The following is a 20,271-nucleotide window of genomic DNA, read 5'->3' on the forward strand; positions in this document are numbered from 1 at the left end:
TAAAGACTGTAAAGTAAAGACAAGTATAGAGAGAAACTGATATATTATTCGAATTCAAACTAATGTACATAATGAACTGAAATCTCTTCTATTTATAGAAGAAAGGAAGCTGCTCTGTAAGCTGCTACTACAAGCTGCTGTGTAAGCTGCTACTACAAGCTGCAGTGTAAGCTACTATAAGCTGTTGTGTAAGCTGTTACTACAAGCTGCTGTGTAAGCTGCTACAAGCTGCTGTGTAAGCTATTGTTGTACCAAATATGGATAATCTTCTGCTGAGAGCAATATTTATCCATAACGGAGTACTGAATGGATAAGCGTATTATACCCGGTATGGATAATCTTCTACCGGGGATAATGTTTATCCATAACTGGGTACTGAAAAGATAAGCTTATTATACCCGATATGGATAAACTTCTACTGGGGGTAATGTTTATCCATAACCGGGTACCGAAGTGATAAGCTTCTTCAGGAAGCTTATTTCCAATATAGTACTAAATAGATAAATATATTTACGGTGGAGTCCCATATGGATAAGATTCTTCAGGAAGCTTATTTACAACAGAGTACTAAATGAACATCCATAATATAATATATTTATAACATATATGTAATTTTGTTGTTTTTCCCATGCATTTACGTAGTCCTTAATTTGTTTGCTGGACCCCACTCTTAAAAAGACAAATCAAAACCGCAAAAAGGAAAAACCCAAAAACCCTCAAAGCCTGGTATTTTACCGATCTTTTCATTCTCTGTTCAAACTCTGGTAATTATTTACTGATTTTCTATTCAATTTTGTGTTCAAAATCTGGTACTTTTACTGATTTTCTTTTCAATTTCCGTTCAAAATCTAATCAAATTGAACCCAGATTTTTTCACTCAAAGGCACAAATTAATTGTATGTGATGATTTCTGAGCAATGGTGGCGTTAACGTTCAATAGGAAGCGAGGTAACGATTTCTTCTCTTCAAATTACAAAACCCAATTTTCAAGTCCTTCCAATTTCGACCACATTTCAAAAAAACCCAAACTTTCTATATATCAAACCCTAAATCCACCAAAATCAACTGTTCAAAGGTTTTTCATGTACCCGGATCCAATTAACCCGATTCGAAGACAAGTTCATGCTCCTTGCAGGCATTCAAGATTTGGGTCTAAGGGTATTTCAGCAAATTCAGCTCCTGAAACGGGTAATTTTGTATCAAGAGTGTACGATGAAGCTAAGAAAAGTGCTTTTTATAGTTTAAGGTGTTTGAAAAAAGTTAAGGAAGTGATATTTATTGATGATGATGATGCTAAAAAGGGTGATTTAGAAGCTGGGGTTTGTAAACAAAGTGATGTTTTTTGTAATTTGGAAGGTGGGGTTTGTGAAAAAAGTGATTTTTTAGGCCAGAAGTGGAAGCAGACTAATGGGCCTCTGGAAATTTTGAATGGTGTTGATGGTCACGATTCGTTGGTAGTAACGACGGGTTTGGATGATGGAAATTTGAAGGAAGAGAGTGTAGGGAAGATGTTAGACACACTAGCGTTGAACCCCACGTCTGATTCTGCTTTCTATGTCCCTTTGTATAAGAAATTGCTTGGTTCAGTGGGGAAAATAAATGATAAGTTGAAAAGACTGCAGTTTCAGATTGGATATAATGAGAAGTGTCTCGAAACGTATAGTTTGTTGCGGCCTCAGAAGAAAGAAGAACAGGTTAAAGAGGTACTGTGATAGAATCTGCTTTATGATTTGGTTTTTAGTGTGCTTGTAGTTTAATTTCCCTATATTGATGCTTTTAACTTGCAGGATGTGATTTCAGAACCATTTGTCCCTCTCACTGAGGAGGAAGAGGTTGAGGTATCGCGTGCTTTATCCAAATCCAATCGGTATGATTTATACATATCTCATTTTGTATGAGGCTCAATTCTATTTTCTATTTGCATTCTCGTCATATGTTTGTATTTGTCTTATTTTGTGCAGAAGACGGGTTTTGGTGACCCATCAAAACTCCAATATTGATATTACTGGAGAAATATTGCAATGTTTAAGACCTAGGGAATGGTTGAATGATGAGGTGATATTTTATGCTCAGTTTTCTACCCCGGTTTTTTTTTGGGGGGGGGGGGGGAGGTAAGATTTAACGACGCTAGAAAAAGACTTTCATCTAGTTTTAATGTCATGGATGACTTGTCCTTTGCAGGTTATCAATGTGTATCTTGAACTGTTAAAAGAGAGAGAGAAAAGGGACCCCCAAAAGTTCTTGAAATGTCATTTCTTTAACACATTCTTTTACAAGAAGGTCAGTTCTATGATTTTCAGCTCAAAATTTCAGTTCTACAACTACTGTGTTGATATATGGGTTTGGTCTATAATAGTTATCTTAAAGTAATAGTGTGGACTTGCTGATTATCTCTGTTGTCTGCTTTATGGATGTCCAAGAACAAGATTGTAAAATAAGTTTTTTCTTTTGAAGTCATTAATATGAATAGAAGATTTCTTGTCGAAATTGTGGAAACATCAGACTATAAGATGGATTTAATACTCATGTTCATATATGTGTATATACATACATATAAGTTACTATTCATGTGTCTCCCTCTAACAGTGTGCTCGTAGCGAAGATACATGGCGGTTTTTTGTCTTTCTTTATAACTGACTCCTGTGCCACCCATCAAGACTCTTTATAACCTATGGTTGGCCATGGATATGCTGTTAGTACTTTTCCTGGTTTCTGCAGTTGATTTAGATGCTGTATGAATGTACTGACTAGTGCTTGCTCCAATATGCAATCTCAGCCTGCATATTGTCTGAACATATCGCTCTCTGTTTGCGTAAGCTTAGGACAAGAGTAGAGTATGAAGTTTTTGTATTCTCTATCACAGACTCCTTATCTGATCCATAACTACCATCGTCGGTAGTTCTCTCATTACCAATTTTTTTCCCTAGACCTATTATATTCATGAAATATTTTGTGCATATACTGATCTGATTCTGCCTCTTAGTTCATGCTCTACAATGAATGATCTATTGTTATCGACACCATTTAGTTTCTCTCTCTAAAGTGGTCAACGTGTTATTAGGTTTAATAAAAAATTATATGATCTGATTTTGCTCGCATTACAAGGTTGCAATGTCAATTACTGATTATTATCCCCTTACTGGAAACTATGTGTTGAGATTTTGAATGAAAATCTGCTCATTTTCGCGGAAATACTTTTACATTTTCAGTTGATAGGTGGCAGGGGAGGCTATAACTATCAATCTGTGAGAAGATGGACATCCCAAAGAAAGCTGGATTACTGCCTACTCGAATGCGATAAAGTAAAATATTCTATCATTTGTTTTCCTTTTCTTACTTTGTTTTGCTATATTCTATGCACTGATTTGATTCTTCTAAATAGATCTTTGTCCCTATCCACAAAGAAATACATTGGTGTTTAGCTGTTATCAATAAGAAGGACAAAAAGTTCCAATATCTTGATTCGCTCAGAGGAAGGGATACTCAAGTGTTGAAAGTGCTGGTAAGTTTAGCATCTGTACAAAGAAAAACTTATCGAGACGTGCTACCTTTTTTATTCTTAATATTAATATCTTTTGGAATTTTCCTATTCTCTTCTTTCTTGATCGTAATAATATGCAACAAAGAAGAATCTAGGTAATTTGTGACTGAGAAATTGGCATTGAGGAAAGAGCAGATCTCATGTTTCTTGAGGTTTTGCTCTAGCTTGAGTGACGTTACAGTTTGTTTATATCTGTGTGCAGGCTAGGTACTTTGTTGATGAGGTGAAGGACAAAAATGGGAAAGACATTGATGTTAGTTCATGGAAGCAAGAGTTTGTCGAGGACCTTCCAGAGCAAAAGAATGGGTGTGTAACACCTTGGTCTAATGATTCTTAAGATTTGCGAACTTATGTTTTATATCCAATTTTCCCCTAATATCTTGAGGCTGTTGCTAGATTTTCTTTTTATGCTAGAAATTTGAGTCACTTTAGATTTTCTCACTTTTTGTGTGTTATCATTTGATTAAACTGGTGAACTTTCATTGTGAACAGGTTTGACTGCGGTGTGTTCATGATAAAAAATGCTGATTTCTACAGCAGAGATATAGGCCTCTGTTTTAATCAGGTAAACCGTGTGCTGAATCATTATCCGATGCTTTCTTACCCTTGACACATTACACATGACAACTCTGAGTGAGAAGACAAAGAAAAACTGGGTTTTGAGTAGGGATGGGAATTTAAGAGTCATAGTTGGAATTAATTTGTACCAGTGACACATTGATTTCGTATACCAAAAACTATTTTTGATCTCCTATTGCAATCCGCTCACAAAAATAAAACCTTTTCTGCAAACTATGTTTTATCACCATTCTAAATTGCGCGGCTCCGTTAACTCTTCACAAAAGTTTGAGAAAAGCTGGAGCAGATAGTATGTTTGCACTTAGTAAAGATAAGTCAATGTAAGATATGAAACGGGAAGCACATCAACATCAAAATAATACAAAGTACTACTCCCTCCGTTTCATATTAAATGAGGTACTTTCCTTTTTAGTCTGTTCCAAAACAAATGATACATTTCTAAATTTGGAAATAATTCAACTTTAAGCTCTTTCATTTTACCCATTTACCCTTAATGAGAAGCTTTTATAGCCACACAAATGTCATGGCCCCACAAACTTTTTACCCCTTAAGCTTTTAAGACCACAAGTTTCAAAAGTCTTATTCTTTTTTCTTAAACTCCGTGCCGAGTCAAACTACCTCATTTAATATGAAACGGAGAGAGTAGTATTTATACTAACATGTTAAAATTGACTTTTTAAAGGTGGTAGAATTTTCCATATTGGAAGGAGGTAGGCTAAATAAGAAAGTTGGTCAAACAAGATGAAACCAAGTAGTATTGTACAATGACATTTTTCCTTTCTATCAACCTGTTTCTTTCTTCTCTCCTTGAAGACCATTATCATTTCACGAGTATTGACTTGCGTCTCTCGTCCTTGATAATTTACATGGTTGCTTATCCATCTCTTTCTTCCTCATGGATTAGTATTTCACATCTATTACTACCTATTGAAGGCTTTGATCATCATCATGGCATTAGATAAAGGTGGCTGAATTTCTTTACTCTAGCAATTTATTTGGAAGGACTACTCCCCCGCCTTCCCCAAAAGAGAAAAAAAAATACCCCATTTGTTCAATTTTATATGATATATTTTCTTTTTTAGTTTGTTCCAAAAAGAATGATGTTGTTCTATTTCTAGAAACAATTTATCTTTGAACTCCACTCCCATTTTACCCCTAATGACGTGATGATAGGTTGAAAACCACAAGTTTCAAAAGTCTTTCTTTCTTAAACTCCATATCAACAAATACCTTCATATAAAATGAACGAGACGGAATAGTTTGTTTGCACCATCTGGCAAGTTGTATACTATGGAAACTCTCAGCTTGGATTAAATTGAAGTCTTTTCTTCCCTTTCCTTTTCATTTTAGACTTTGATTTCTTTTTTATCTGCTTTTGGGGGTTGTGGTTTGGGGGGGGGGGTGAGTGTTTTCTGCAAAACAAAACATGCTAATCAAAAGTATAAACGTTGTTACTCTTCCTTGTAGGAAGACATGCCGTATTTTAGGTTGAGGACTGCGAAGGAGATCTTGAGGTTGAAAGCAGATTAAACAATCTTGAGCATGCTCCTGTTTTGTCATGTGTTATATCCTGTTTCAACAAAGGGATGATTATGTAGTTCAATAGTTGGTATGATCGACGTGAGGCTAAGTATTCCTTAAAGATCTTTACTGTGATTAGTCAAAGTGTTATTTAATTCTTTAGCTAGTTATTATCCGGGAAAGGCTTGATTCTGAAAGTGCTTCTTTAGGTTAATTTTATAAATTCAGTCTTTTTAGTCCCCATAGAGCATTTTAGATGAAATTTAGAGTTGTAAACATTTGCTTCTTTATATTATTATTTCAATGAAATGAAATCAAAGATTTTACTTTTTGTGTAACTAATGTCTAATACCCCTCCTATTCCTCATATTCATGTATGGCACATGCAGAGCAGCGGCGGAAGTAGGATTACCGCCAAGGGGTTCAAAAAAGAAAAAAGTTAGAAAGGTTGTAGCTAGTGGGAATAGAACAAATGACCTTACAAAGGTTTTGAATCCCCTTGACCACTAACCTATGCTTTTGGGCTGTGTCAAAGGGATTCAAAACATAATATATAGAGGTAAAAAACAGATTTTGCCTTTTATATACAGTATAATTTTCCGGCACCCTTCCGCCCCCCTAAATCCGGCTCTGATGCAGAGGTATAGTGTGTTTGGATTGAGCTATCATATTTTCCCCCATAGCCAAAATCTTATCATCAAAGATCAGTAAAGTTTATTCTGTAGCTAGTTAGTTACTCCATCTCTTTTGTGTAGAAAGTTGGGTAGTAAAACAACAACCACCACCCAGTATAATCCCACAAGTGGGGTCTGGGGAGGCTAGGATGTATGCAGCCTTACCCCTATCCTGGAAGGGCAGGGAGACGGTTTCCGATAGACCCTCGGCTAAAGAAGGTGAAGGAAGCCCTGATATCAACTAATAGAGAAGTTGGGTAGTGGGAAGTAATTTTTAACTCCTGTTGTTGCTTAAGTGTATAACTAAGGTAAGTTGTGCCGATGAAATATTGTCTTGAATGATCATATCATTGAGTTGATTTTGTAAGTCTATACAAGGAGGGCTTGATTTTATAAGTTTGGCATGGTTTAATTCAGGAGATAACAGCATCAAGAATCTTGAGAATCAGATAAAATTTGATGGTGTGATCTGAGTTTAGTCCATACATTGAAAGTCTTGTTTCCCCAAATTCTATAGAGGAAGTTTGAAGTAAACTGCAGATCACTGGAGTGAAAGGAATGAAATTTGGGCTATGGTTGTCAAGATCTTGTGCATAATGATGTGTAAAAATTGTATGGGGTAGCCACTATTTAAAGTGGTATTTACTTTTTATCCAGCATTTTTAATGCTAAGCAAAAGTAGCCACTAGTTTTTTAAAATTAATATGAAAGGACGTTGTTACCCTTTCCTTCCCAAACGGAAATACAGTGGTATCACAGTAGAGCTATCTGAAATTTCTCTTTGCTGCAGAATGATACCCAATAGAGCTATCTGATTTTGTGTTTTAAAACCTTTCATTCTATGTCCAGCAATAGTTATCGAAACTCTTTGTGAGTTCTAACTTCTACAGACTGTAGTGAAGAGTTGTGAGTTACATACACGTTCCATCAATTTTATAGATATTTTTATAAAAATGAATATTTCGTAAATTTATCCCATGATTTTTGTTCCAGAACTTTTTTCCCCGTATATTGCATACATAGGTTGTCTCTCTTGCAACTCCATCACTTTCTTAAGTTTCTCTCTATTGAAACGGCAAGAATAAATTCAGCATAGACCATCCTGAACTTAGGCTAAGAAGCCCAAAAGTTAAGGATAATAGGTCCTGATCTTAGGCTAAAAAGCCCAAAAGTTAAGGACAATAGGTCCTGAACTTAGACTAACAAGCTCAAAAGTTAAGGACAATAGGTCCTGAACTTAGGCTAAAAAGCCCAAAAGTTAAGGACAATAGGTTCTAAACTTAGACTTACAAGTTCAAAAGTTAACAAGTAGTCATTAACTTAGAGTTACAAGCATAGAACTTAAGGATAGGTGGTCCTGAACTTCGAGTTTCAAGTTCAAAAGTTAAGGACATGTAGTCCTGAAGTCTTGAACTTAGAGTTGCAAGTTCAAAAGTTACATGTAATCCTGAAGTCCTGAACTTAAAGTTTCAAGTTCAAAAGTTAGGACACTTGGTCCTGAACTTGATGAGCAGAAGGGTGTTTTCGTCTGGGCAGGTAAAATTTGTTAAAGCAGTGGCTAAAGACTAAAGACATTTTAAACAGTGATTTAAAAGTAAATACATGTGTTATTAGTGGCTAACCATGCACTTCCCCTAATAGTGTTCTAACAAAATGGTATGGGTAAATGATTCCGGAGGTTTAGCAAAAAGAACAAAATTGTGCCATGAAATTCTTGCTTTGGTCGAATGTCTTTTAGGTTTTTTTTTTTGTTTTTTTCGGGTTGCAGCTTCTGCATCAATAAAATTGGGATTGCTGCTTGTTTTAGATTGTTATGGTGGAAAGTAAACAAAAGGCTTAATGAGGTTAAGAATTTACTACTGCAACAACAACCCAGTAAAATCCCATAAGTGAGGTCTGGGGAAGACAGTATATGCGATGAATAGTTTTACTGTGAGTTTCGACAATCTTTTTCATAAAAACAGCATTAAAACATGTGCATTACTCTTTTTAAGATCATGGAATAGAAGAAAAAATGATGAAGTCGCCTGAAAATATCCTTAGGGGACTCCAGTAAGCATAGTTTTAACTTTTAAACAAGTAAAGCTATGATTCAAGATCAAACAGTTTTAAGCATATTGGTTTTGGTTTTATTTAAGTCTACATAACATTCAGAATGAGCTTCCAATGGTCAGGATACTTTGCACTAGTTGCAAAAATATGTACATATGCTTTCACAAAATAGGCTATTAGCTCTATATATAAACCACAACTCCTTTATTCACAATGAAAATATCAAATCAATTTCGTTGCTGCAAAACAACAGACCTAATGTAATCCCACAAGTGAGGTCTGAGAATAGAGTGTATGCGGATCTTATCCCTACCTTGTGAGGATAGAGGAGCGGTTTTCAATAGACCCTCGACTCAACGAAAAATAAAAAAGAAGCAATAGCAATAGCAGCAAGCAGTAAACAACAGAACGATAATATAATCTTTAAAGTTTTTTCAGATGTAATCAAACAACTAATACCGTAGGAAATACATTCCCGGTCCCTATAAATTGGACCGATCAATGTTTAGAAGTCTGTATATTTATGATCATTATGAATTTACAAGTTCTGAGATGCCCTTCTTGCTTCGTCTGAGTACTCATATCTAGAGGAGCACGGAGAATACGAGAGTAAACATTAACATCTGTAGTTTCAGTAGGTTCAAGCTCATGAGATGATAACGCTGTTTTCTTTCTTCTATTTAGTAAAAAATCTGCACAATGATTCTTCACCTGATTCAACATTTGTTTACAACAATTTAATGGAAGAGTAAGCTATCTTGCAAGGATTAAGGGAAGGGTAAATACAAGTATTGATGTCACATATGTTGTAAAGATTCATGCCTAACGCGGTACCCTCTTTCTGCTAAGTATTTCCTGCTCTTTCAATCGATGCTGGAACCTTGCAAGGCGAGCCTGAAGGCTGACCAGACTTGCTGCTTTGCGTGATAGCACAAAGCTTAGCTGTGTCACATAATTGTCAATGCGACTTCCAGGTTGATCAACTTCTGCCAACAGTTTCATTTCCTGATAGCGAAAAAATTAATTAATTATCACGAGTATATGGCTAATGCAATCTCATTTTTGTTTGGCCTAAACTTGTCCTTCTCATTGCTCTGTTAATAGGAACTCAGAGGACATAATAACAAATTGACAACATGCAGCTATCATCACCAAAAGAAAATGGACAAAATATTGGAACTAAGACGTGTTCTTTTAAATAAATAAACTCTGTGTGTGTGCACGCATGAGAGAGAGAGGTGACAAGTAATGAAATGGTAGTCGCAGCAATACTAACATATTAGAATTATCCTACTATCCACCACATACAGGTAGTGAAATTGTAGATAACTAAGAAAATGGGAGACAACAGACAAAAGAAAAAGAAAAAGAAAACAATGGTGAATCCCATTACAAGCAAGCATGAACTCCATAGCCACAAATGATCAGTCAAAGAGTCGTGTAGGTTCTCAGACAAAAGCATCCTACTGTTAGGTGAGGAAGCAGTACGTCCAAGGAAAACATTAAAGAAAATTCAAAAATTAAGAAACACTCAAGAGAAAACAATTTACAGCTGCATTTTGGCAATGGCAATGCATAACACAGAAATGCAGAACCCTCACTGGGAACACACTTATAATATTTCTGCATTTTGCAGGGAGGTAAAATATTAATTAACAGAATACAAATCAACATAGGATTAACTTACTTCACTAACAATCTCCATTGTATCTACAATTTCTTTCCTATGGGCAGCTATTAGGGCCTCTTCTTCCTGTGCATAGAAAGAGGAAAATTACACCGATATCATTGGAGAAGTTTATAACAGTTATTCAAGAAAAAATAATTAACAAAATGAAAAGCAAAAGGCGAATAAAAGACTAACCTCTAGTATTTCATTGATATTTTCATCATGAGGGGGTGAAGAAGCTTCATTTTGTCTTGATCCATTACTTTTTGTGGGGGTACTCGTAGGTTGTTGTCTATAACTTGTAGAAGATGAATCAGCACTTGAAAAATCTTTTCTTGACCAATTTCCTGGCCGTTCTAGCTTTTCAGGTTTCTCATCCCTATATATTTTCCTCCGAGGTGGCGACACTTTCGGCACCTTGTCTTCTACATCAGAACTTTGCAAGTTGGTTGAAGAATACAGTTTTTGACCAGCTGAAATACCATAGGCATTCTTCACCTCAAACCTGTCCCTCTCCATACCACCAGAATTTGCCCCACTTTCCTCCCAACCAGTGACGGTAAGATTTGAACCAACACTAGAGGGTTGTTTATCAAAACCTGTCCTTCTGCTTGCTTCTGATAGTATAGACTCTTGAGGTTGCTCATAAGCATCTCTTGCTCCAGCAGAAACAGCCGAAGTTGGCACTGAGTACATTTCCTTGAATGTAGGGGGTAAAATTGCACTCTGATCTTTCTTTGTGTTACCACTTTTGGATAGACTTTTGACCCTGTTAATCTCATGTTAGTATAATCCCATGCTTAGTAAAACAACAACAACAACAACAACAACAACAACCCAGTGTAATCCCACAAGTGGGGTCTGGGGAGGGTAATATGTACGCAGACCTTACCTCTACCCGAGGGGCAGAGAGGCTGTTTCCAGGAGACCCTCGGCTCAAAGAGGCCCATGCTTAATAAAACGAAAAAACAAAATCAAACGACGCTTGAAGTAATTTTTTTACCTGTCAGCATATCTCAATGTATTGAGTGTATGTTCACATGATCCTGCATTAGGAGAAATGCAGGAAATCATAACAGTTCTTGAGTTTCCGACAAAGGAGTCACGAAGCACCTCAGTAAGTTTGCTGCCACGGAATGGAATATGAATCTGGTCATTGTCGAGAGCACGGATACACTCTTTAAGAGCCAACAAACTCTTGTTAATTTCTGCTCCTTCAATCCTGAAAAGAAACCATTATGTAGATTTCAAATATGCTACTTGAACAAATTGGCAGCAATGCAGTGTGCTTGGAAGAGAAGGGGGTGGGGAGGAGAGAAAGAAAAGCAGGCATGATCTGGAGCCTTTAAGTAAAATTTTAAGAAGCAAAATAGCTTCTAAGTGCTGAATACTCGTGAATTTACTCAAACTGGCAAAAGTGGAAACTCTAAGATTTGTTACAGTATAAAGTAAGGTACTTGACACAACCAAGTTCTTTGTTTCCAGTGTTTGGAAGATTATCCCTTGAGCATAAAATTCAGAATAATAATACCAAGCTTTCTTCATGACCTCGTACTTTTAATCCTTACTAGATTAAGATCATGAAACGGCATAGACGTTCCAGCTAAAACTTCCCTAGACCTTATCTTAAGGTGGTTCAGCAAAATGACTTCTAAAACAGATACACAACATCCGAGGAAAAACATGCCAAAGCGAAAAAAGCAAAATAAAACACCATATCAGAAGAAATTCCAGAGAAGCATAACAAGGTGCAGCAACAAGTGTGCCATGAGAACTTACCTTGTTTGTCGGTCATTATCAGTTGTGTCTGCACCTCTCTCACTGCCAGCAAGATCAATAAAAGAAATCTTGCCGACAACTTTCCCACCCTTGGACTCATTTCCTTCATTATTTCTTCTAGATTCCTTGACCTCATTATGTTTCTTGACAACAAGCTGCAATATCGCATGTGATCTTGATGATTCCTCATTTGCTCCAGTTGATCCAGTACTTCTTGCAGCATTTCCCCTCTCAATATACTCTTTTACAATCTGCACATCTGAAACTTCAAATTCCTGGAGTCCAACAATGCAAACTTGTTGCCGCCCATCTTCCCTCATACAAAGTTTCCTACATAAAAATTATGAACTAGCTGGTAAGAAATGGCGAAGAATAAATGATTCAGAAATGAAGCATTATAATCATGAACAGAAGTATAAGCAGTTTTTACAATGATTTAATCATCTATTAGTTGGACAACCAAGACAACATGCTACCAACCACGGCATTGACATAGCCACACGGCCACAAACCACTTAGGACACTACATGTCTTCAGATTTCTTACTTTCAGTTTTTACTTTCCTGTATTTTGAGAAATTATTGGAAGGAGTATCACTACTCTCCTGACACCATAGAGTAAATTATGGGGACCCAGTGCCAGGTTCTAGGTTATGCAAGTTTTTGATTTGTATCACGTATGACATTACCTAGTTGTCATTTGAGCATGTAGAATATCCCTTAAAGAAGGTAAAACGAAATATTCGAAGCATTATAAGGATACCAACCTCCGATCACCAAGAAGATCGAACAGTTTTCCACCATATATTTCAAAAAAGCTGAGCCACAGCTTGAACTTCTGATTACGATAAATTGGCTGATGCAACAATCTAACAAGATCCTCTGCAGCTCTAAGAGGCAATGGTTGCATCGTGTATGTCTTACCACTCCCTAAATCATCAAAGAGAAAAAAGGAAAAGAAAAAACAATGAAAAGATAACCAATAACAAAAGCAGTTGAAGCAAGTTTAACATTGCTAAAAACAGCATTGACAAATTGACTAGCTTTAAATCCATTGTCAAATTACTGCTCCTCTATTTGGGAAGCACAACTATGAACTCTCTGTGCCAAAAGAGTATATGAATCTTCAGTTATACCATCAGCAGACATGGATGAATATAACTGCTAAACTTAAAGGGGGAATGATCAAAGATGGAACCAGAAGACCTGAAATTATACAGAACATGTAGAGAGCAACATCTTTTTTCTTTTTTGGATAAGGTAAGATATTAATAAAGTAGTACCAAGAGGGTACTAGCACATGTCGAAGCAGAAATCAGCTAAGTGCCAGAAGATAATAGTAAGCAGCCTCTGGAACAAAATGAATCAAGCATGTGAAGAAATGCAGCAGACCTGTCTGGCCATAAGCGAAGCATGTAGCTTTTGTGCGCTGAAAGATGGTTGGGATAATTGGTTCCACGGTGGCTCGATAAACCTGCAAAGCAGTGGATATGTGATTAAGTTACAAAAAGTGGGTGGTAAACAACCTACTATTGAAAAGAGAAAAAAAAATGAAGGTAGTCCAAAATCAGTTAGGAAAAACTTCTGCACAGCCTTTATGTAAAGCAGCAGTCTTTGTAACTAAATCTTCTATGTAGGTGATGAAAAGATACCTGATCATTTGTAACATGCTCATCTAGAACAGCGTCAAAACAGAACTCATGCTTCTCAACATAAGCAGTCAAGTCCACCTTCCATAATACAACCAAACATCAGTTCCTCCCAAATATTTAAGGGTTAAATGAGATTTATCCACCCAAAAAAAGATTGATATAGGTTTTGCAAAGTCAGTCACTATAAAAGCAAACATCAGCCCCTGAATCATGTGATGCAAATCAAACTCTACATGAAAACGACATTTTAAACCTTTAGTTTGGGTTCATGGACTGTGAGGAAAACATTCTCAGATACAGTGACAACGTCATCCTCTTTCCGAGCAACTTCCTTCCTGTTTAAAGGTCTCTTACGCACCTGCCAAACACTAACGTCAGCTTTAAAAATTGAAAAGAGAAAGAATAAACAAATCATCTGAACAACCATGAAATGCATGAAGAAGGGGGGTTGCACAAAAATTAGCAAAAGCAGTAAGAAAAAAGTCTTATCAAACTAGAAGGCATATTTTAATCACTGGAAAGAAACATATAAGGACAATAAAAATATGACTTAAAATTCATTTTCCAGTACTCCCAAGTTTTCTGTAAAAGCGGCATTCATTGAGAAAGTGGCTAAAGAATGAACGTAACATCTAGCAAATGTCTAGACAATATCAAGCAGTTGATTACCAAATACTAAAGCAATATTATTTCAAGCTGCATATCAATTTCAAGTTAGTGGAGGCTGCGAGAACCTCAGAATTTTTTGAAGGACATGGATCCTCAAATAACATCTTTTCACTAATGCGAAGCATGTGAACACTTAATTTGGTTCAATAGGCAGCTCAAACGTGGTCTTTAGTAAAGGCGCATTTTGTTGGCATAATAGAGCAAATTACCATCTTAGAAATGAATAAAAACAATGGAAATTAAATGGTAGGAGTTAGAATTAGGATCCAATAGGAAAATATGCCTCAAAATCCAATTTTCTTGCCGAAATAAACACAACAAAGATATCACCATCTCATTTCCTATCTAACAAAGAAAAAAAAATCCTCGTATTACTATTAGTGTCACAAATGTATTTGAACCGTCCCATTCCCAGATACAGGCCAATCAAAGAGACCTTTCTTAAATGGTGTCTCACAATTATGACATAACTTGCATCCTCTGTAGAACAATAAGGTGATAATACATGCACAATTGACATACCACTACTTTAATCTTCGCCACATTGTTTTCTCTTGCATTATTTTCTTTTTCAATTGTGGATAATCCAGCTGCAGTATCCGCCTCTGGCTGTGCTTTTTGCTGCTGATCGTTGTCACTATCAAATGCTTTATTTACCCCCGACATGAAAGGTGACACCTCGAAGGGTTCTGAAATTACATCCTAAAATGACAATAAGGCCAGAATTAGTAAGCAGAAATTCCTTTCTTTATGACAATAGAGTCAGAAACATTACAAGACGCATGGCCTGGTATTTACAAATGAGAAACATTTGGATCACCTGTAAGACAACATTTTCTAGTCTAACCATTAAGAAATGATCTCGATTCTTAATAAGACTGATGATTATGAAAGAAAGAGCATGGCCTACAACCTATTCAAATTCAAGCACAATGGAGCAATATCTACTAATAAGGATCTTCACAGTATATGACTAGTTATCCCATCAGACTTGTAAAAGAAAGAGACTAGTTATCCAGTAGAAGGCAACGCGTATTTCAATGGATATAAACGATAAAACCATTCATTTGGTTCCCTCAAAATGCAGAAAACCATGACATGTGAGTTATTTCACGATTAGTGCAAGGAAAGCCAAGTTTTTTAATTCCCCCTCTATCTCAGAAGGGGTTCCAATTCCAGGCATAAATTTGGTATTTCTTGCCTCATAGTCTCCACAATCTAAAAACCAAAACACTTTACTGTTAAATATAGTAAGATAATTACAGCTCTCAGTCTAGCTTAACATGTTAACCCAGTGACATCTGTTTGTACAATTGGTAACAAAGAGAATGCTAAGTAGTTACTGTTAAACACCTTTCTGACTGGAAAGAACCGTCAGTTTCTTCAATGAACCCATATTCAGTAACCCTACACATTCCTTTCTGTCTTCACTTCCTTCTTGGGAGGGTGTAGGGCAGGAGGGCCAGACTGAAACTAGTATGGCAGAATGTGTTATCAAATTATAAATATATTATTAATTTATAAATCAGCTAAAATATGCAGGCGAAAACAGAGGTTCCCTACAAAAAATGTACATTCTTACACAAGAACTGGCAAAGTAGAGAATGAAACTAGGTACTAGATAGGTCCAGACTTTTTAAAAATGATCCTTACCTCAGTTAAAAGCTCAGTGTCATCCATGGAATGAAGATCCAACAGCCCAGCTCCGAAGTCTCCTCTGAACTCAGGAGAATAAAAGCCATCCGATGCTCCAAACCCTCCTGGACTTTGGGCTGTTGGAGTATATGGATCAGAAGCAAATTCGCCATTCAGGTTGAGGTTTCTCATCAATTTGAAAAGCCTCTGTTTCTCTTCCATAGACTGTGCTCCATATCCCTTCAAACAATATCCAGGCTTCAAAATCATTAACGAACTCAATATGGCAACATCCAAACAAACAAAGATGGACATACTAAACCCTCATGGTAAAGAACCAAAAGAAAGAGAATACAGCGAGTTCGAAAGAAGAGGATCAATATCATTCTGCAGATAAAACTCCATGATCTGGATACTCAGCTGCCGGAATTGCGTAAGGCTACCAGAGTTCCGTAGGAGTCAGTGGTATAAAATGAAGAATACAAAACGATGTGACATGCTTGTGTATGAGTGCATTCTATATAACCACATTTGCGGAAGGGTAAACCAAATAACAATAAAAATGCCCCAATGTACTATAGCAGCAGGACATCCAAAGACTATTCAATTTAACTAATACAAATCATGAATCCGCCTCTAAGTCAGTGGTGAACATACACCTCCTGCTAATATGCTAGATCTCTCTTTAGTGCAACGACATTATGACAACTACTAATTTTGTCAAGTTAATTCAAACAGAAATGTAAACAATATTGATCTTGTACTTAAAAACTACTACTATTAGATAAAGCACAAGCAAATTATAAAGTAAGGTTTTATACCTGCATAAGTAGGTTCGGAAGCAGACGGTGATCGACACCGGTAGTGGCCAAATGCTGCAACCCAGCAGACTGAAGCCATCGCGCCATGACAGCATCTCCCGCATCACCAGCGGGGCCCGCATTGCCCGGAGGATGATCGTATAGAGCAGTACCTGCTGCCGCATTGCTCTGCTGCATTTGACCGCCCATTTGGCGCTGTGATCGGCGTTGCGGAGCCAACTTTTCAAAATCTATTACTCAATTCTTCAACAATAACAACAACAAAAATTCAAACTATCAATAATTTGCAATTACATACATCATAAACACACAAACAAAAAAGGAAAAACAAAGCGAAAAAAAAAAAGTTGTAAATTATGATCCAGATGCTTACTGAGAGGGCAAAATGTCGAAATCAAAGCGGTAAAATCACGTGCATATCACGTGTAAATCCAGCAAAGTTGAAAGCAACCGTAAACCAATCAATTTCAACCTTTAATTCAAAGTTCAAACAAGAACAAAAAAAGAACGATTAGAAAGTACAACACCGCATGCCTACAGTACAACAATTCACAACATAAGAAATGAACAAATCCACACGAAGAAGAAAAAATCAAACGCATTCAATCATAAACATTTCGCAGTACCTGCAAAATTGAATAGAAATTTCCAGAAACAGATCTGAAAGAAATGTAGTTTTGAAAAATGAAAAAACTAAATTCATGAATTTGCTTTGAAGCAATGATAAAAGAGAGCGAAAGCGTAAGCGTAAGACTTATGATCAAAATTCAAACAAAAAGAAAAAAATCAATTTCTACCTTTTTTGATAGAGAAATTATATCTGACTGTATTTTATATAAATGTGTGTCTGTAAATGTGGCCTTTTATATAATTGTTGACAGGTATGATGTTTTGAAAAAAAAGGATTAAACGGCTAAATTTTGACATTTTATATTGTTGGATAGACTAATATACCCTTTAAATGATGACAAATTCCGGATATATCACTTTTGTAATTTGGTAATTTATTACGTAATTAATTTTAAAAAAAACTTAGTGTGAAATATAAGAATGTGATCCAAATTAGAGGCGGATTCAAAATTTAATATTTATGGGTTCTTGCAACGATCTCGAGTAAATTTTAATAGTAATTAGGTTCACATTTAAATATTTTTTGATATTTAGCGAATCTTTCGAACACTTTTATACTACGTGAAAAGATTGTAAGGTGGATCCGCCTCTGATCCAAATGCATTTCTCTTTCTCTCTTTTCTTTTCAAGTGATGAGATTCATGTATTTTGAGTCTGTGATCTTCTTCCTAATTACCTTCGAATTTTATTGAAGATCAAGTAATTTTTTGTGTGATAATTGCTAACTACATTTTAAGAAATACATTCATAATGATGAGTAACTCGAATTCTTTTGTTGGTATAGATTGCAGAGGTTATAGTAACCAGTGGCGGAGGCAGGATCTCCGCGAATGGGGTTCAAAAAGAAAAAAGTTAAAAAAGATTGTAGCTAGTGGAAATTGAACTTATAATCTTACAAAAGTTTTAAACCCCCTTAACCACTAAGCGGCACTTTTGGGTTGTGTCAAGTAGATTCAAAACTTAATATATAGAGGTAAAAAATACAGGTTTGTAAAAAAATCAAAACTCAAAAATTCAATTGCTTTTGTAAAATACATATTCACTGTTTATGTTGTCTTACTAATTTCTGAATCTTTTAACATACTACTGGTTTGTAAAAATTACTTAAACACAGGGCTATCAATGGAATATTGTGGCGAAATTGGGATATTTTATTTATTTGTTAGTAGTTGGAGCAATAATTATTCAGTTTTTGTTGTTTTTTATTTTTGCCCCTACAAACTTGGTAGAACTATGAAGGCATTTCTGCACAAAATCTTGTTCCGACAGATTTATAGATTTTCTTTCAATTGGCATCCAATGTTCAATTATTATTGGTTTTTTTTACAAGTTGCATCTACATAAAAAAAAACAAATAAAAAAATACTCTATGTATAAAATTTAACGAGAAACTATTTGGAAAATTAATTAATATTTTAAAGTATATTTTAGTACTTTAATTATAATTGATTATATTATATTGTACTAGTTTTTATGTAATTCTTAAAGGTATAATATTTTTAGTTCTAAAAGAAAATCGAGGAGTCAATTTCTTTTTGGACAAAAAGAGCATTTTTTCCCTTTAGAAAAAAAAATATCAATTTACCGTATAAAATATCTTTACTTTACCTTTGTCTTATACTCTGACGTTATTTATATCTTTGTTGTTAGCAAATTATCTAGTATTTACTCTTGATCATAATATAACTTCAACCTAAAGTATGACAAGGGATAATTTTAAACTATAGTCAAAAAAATAAATGAGGGGTCAATTTAGATTATTTTTATGTATTTTGACATATCAATGTAAATAAATTTATAATATTTAAATAACATGTAATTCCATTCACAGTTGAAATTTATTTTTATATTATGTTAAGATCCCAAAATTTTGTAAGTATAAATTAACAGACCAAAACTGAAGTTTGGTTAAGGGGACACAAAGCACAATGAATTCTGCGTTCTGTACGGCAAGTCAGTTCACTGAATTTACTCCAAAATTGTAAGAGTCAATAATAAATTATATCCAACAAAAGAAATAAATAGAGGGGACAGTAAATAAATAAAAGAAGTGAACTGAGTTTTCTTTTTAGCAAAAAAAAAAAAAAAATGAGTTTACTGATCCCATGGAAACACAAATTTAATAATTTCCTCCATGTACCACTCGTGTCCCTGCTTTAATAATTTTATTTTATAGTAAAATATTTGATTCTGAATATAAATATAATTCGTTATTATAAATAGAATTTGTTTCAAAATGCCTTTTTTTTGAGCTCCGAGTATTGTTAGAGAGCGATTTACCTTTTAGTGTGAGATTTATTGCGCAAATTCGAATTTAATCGGACTCAATGGGGGAACGAACATCGGGTGAGAAATTAAAAAATAGTAATAATAATAATAATAAAAATGCAAGTTTTAGAAAAAATAATACCCCAGTCGCGGAAAACAATTCCAAGGTGTTGTACTAATTAAAGCATAAAGAAAGTGCTAAGTCAATTCTAAACTTTAGTCGGTGGCTATAATGTAAAGATTAGTTTTACAAGCAATTGTTTAGGTTTCTATTTATTTGATAATGAGTTTGATATCTCAACACGAAGTCAAATCATGTAAAATGATAAACATCCTAAAATCAAAAGGATACCAACAATTTATTTTTCTTTTTTTTTAAACGAAAACGATAAGGGAAATATTACTAGAAATTCAGCCAAAACCGACTGAAATCGATCAGTTATTTTGGACGGTCATTCTAAAAAGTCAGTCGATTTTGGTCATTAATTTTTTTTGAATAATTCCAACTGAAATCGACCGGTTATTTTCGCGCGAAAATGCAATTAAAGAGTATAAATAAAATAAAATAAAATCTTAAACAAAAATGCACTAATGATCTAGTGGTAGAATAATATCTTGTTGCAGTATAGACCTGATTCGATTTACAGATGGTGTATTTTTTTAATTACGTAATTAAAAATACTGACCAAAGTTTGACAAGTTTTTTCTTTTTTTGGTCATTTGTGAAATTTAATTGATCGACCGAAGTCGGTCTGTTTGCTCTACCAATTACACGATTACCG

At 35.2% G+C, this 20,271-nt stretch overlaps 2 protein-coding genes across 4 annotated transcripts; one reads left to right on the forward strand and one right to left on the reverse strand.

The window, feature by feature from the left end:
• The first annotated feature begins 734 nt into the window (after nucleotides 1-734).
• LOC104223937 (ubiquitin-like-specific protease ESD4) lies at nucleotides 735-5,979 on the forward strand. Its single transcript, XM_009775476.2, has 9 exons — nucleotides 735-1,703; nucleotides 1,788-1,867; nucleotides 1,962-2,055; nucleotides 2,182-2,280; nucleotides 3,210-3,302; nucleotides 3,383-3,502; nucleotides 3,744-3,847; nucleotides 4,034-4,106; nucleotides 5,588-5,979. The coding sequence occupies exons 1-9, from the start codon at nucleotides 918-920 to the stop codon at nucleotides 5,648-5,650; spliced, it is 1,512 nt and encodes a 503-aa protein (XP_009773778.1). The 5' UTR covers nucleotides 735-917; the 3' UTR covers nucleotides 5,651-5,979.
• Nucleotides 5,980-9,016: 3,037 nt separating this feature from the next.
• On the reverse strand, nucleotides 9,017-17,467 carry LOC104223936 (kinesin-like protein KIN-13A). 3 transcript variants are annotated; one of them, XM_070160323.1, is made up of 15 exons: nucleotides 17,389-17,428; nucleotides 17,218-17,251; nucleotides 16,965-17,063; nucleotides 16,592-16,834; nucleotides 15,789-16,010; nucleotides 14,658-14,837; nucleotides 13,720-13,824; nucleotides 13,467-13,544; nucleotides 13,207-13,288; nucleotides 12,582-12,744; nucleotides 11,816-12,145; nucleotides 11,040-11,258; nucleotides 10,232-10,805; nucleotides 10,055-10,120; nucleotides 9,017-9,372 (listed from the first exon to the last, which is right to left on the reverse strand). In XM_070160323.1, exons 4-15 carry the CDS (start codon nucleotides 16,778-16,780, stop codon nucleotides 9,190-9,192), a joined length of 2,391 nt encoding a protein of 796 aa, XP_070016424.1. In that variant the 5' UTR covers nucleotides 16,781-16,834; nucleotides 16,965-17,063; nucleotides 17,218-17,251; nucleotides 17,389-17,428; the 3' UTR covers nucleotides 9,017-9,189. The 3 variants fall into 3 exon arrangements, with proteins under 3 accessions (XP_070016424.1, XP_009773777.1, XP_009773776.1); XM_009775475.2 differs by lacking the exon at nucleotides 17,218-17,251 and having other exon boundaries at nucleotides 17,389-17,467; XM_009775474.2 differs by lacking the exon at nucleotides 17,389-17,428 and having other exon boundaries at nucleotides 17,218-17,364.
• Nucleotides 17,468-20,271: the final 2,804 nt, after the last annotated feature.

This window comes from Nicotiana sylvestris, chromosome 10 (genome assembly GCF_000393655.2).
Source record: "Nicotiana sylvestris chromosome 10, ASM39365v2, whole genome shotgun sequence".
In the NCBI taxonomy this organism is placed as follows: Eukaryota; Viridiplantae; Streptophyta; class Magnoliopsida; order Solanales; family Solanaceae; genus Nicotiana; species Nicotiana sylvestris.

Bases quoted from the DNA above. Each gene is read 5' to 3' on its own strand.
- LOC104223936 (XM_009775475.2), bottom strand. From the start codon at position 16,780: ATGGGCGGTCAAATGCAGCAGAGCAATGCGGCAGCAGGTACTGCTCTA. The intron at 13,825-14,657 runs GTATGTCAATTG...AGTGTTTGGCAG, and splicing joins TGGCGAAGATTAAAGTAGTG to GTGCGTAAGAGACCTTTAAA. The intron at 12,146-12,581 runs GTTGGTATCCTT...ATTTTTATGTAG, and splicing joins GATCTTCTTGGTGATCGGAG to GAAACTTTGTATGAGGGAAG.
- LOC104223937 (XM_009775476.2), top strand. From the start codon at position 918: ATGGTGGCGTTAACGTTCAATAGGAAGCGAGGTAACGATTTCTTCTCT. The intron at 3,303-3,382 runs GTAAAATATTCT...TCTTCTAAATAG, and splicing joins GCCTACTCGAATGCGATAAA to ATCTTTGTCCCTATCCACAA. The intron at 4,107-5,587 runs GTAAACCGTGTG...TCTTCCTTGTAG, and splicing joins TAGGCCTCTGTTTTAATCAG to GAAGACATGCCGTATTTTAG.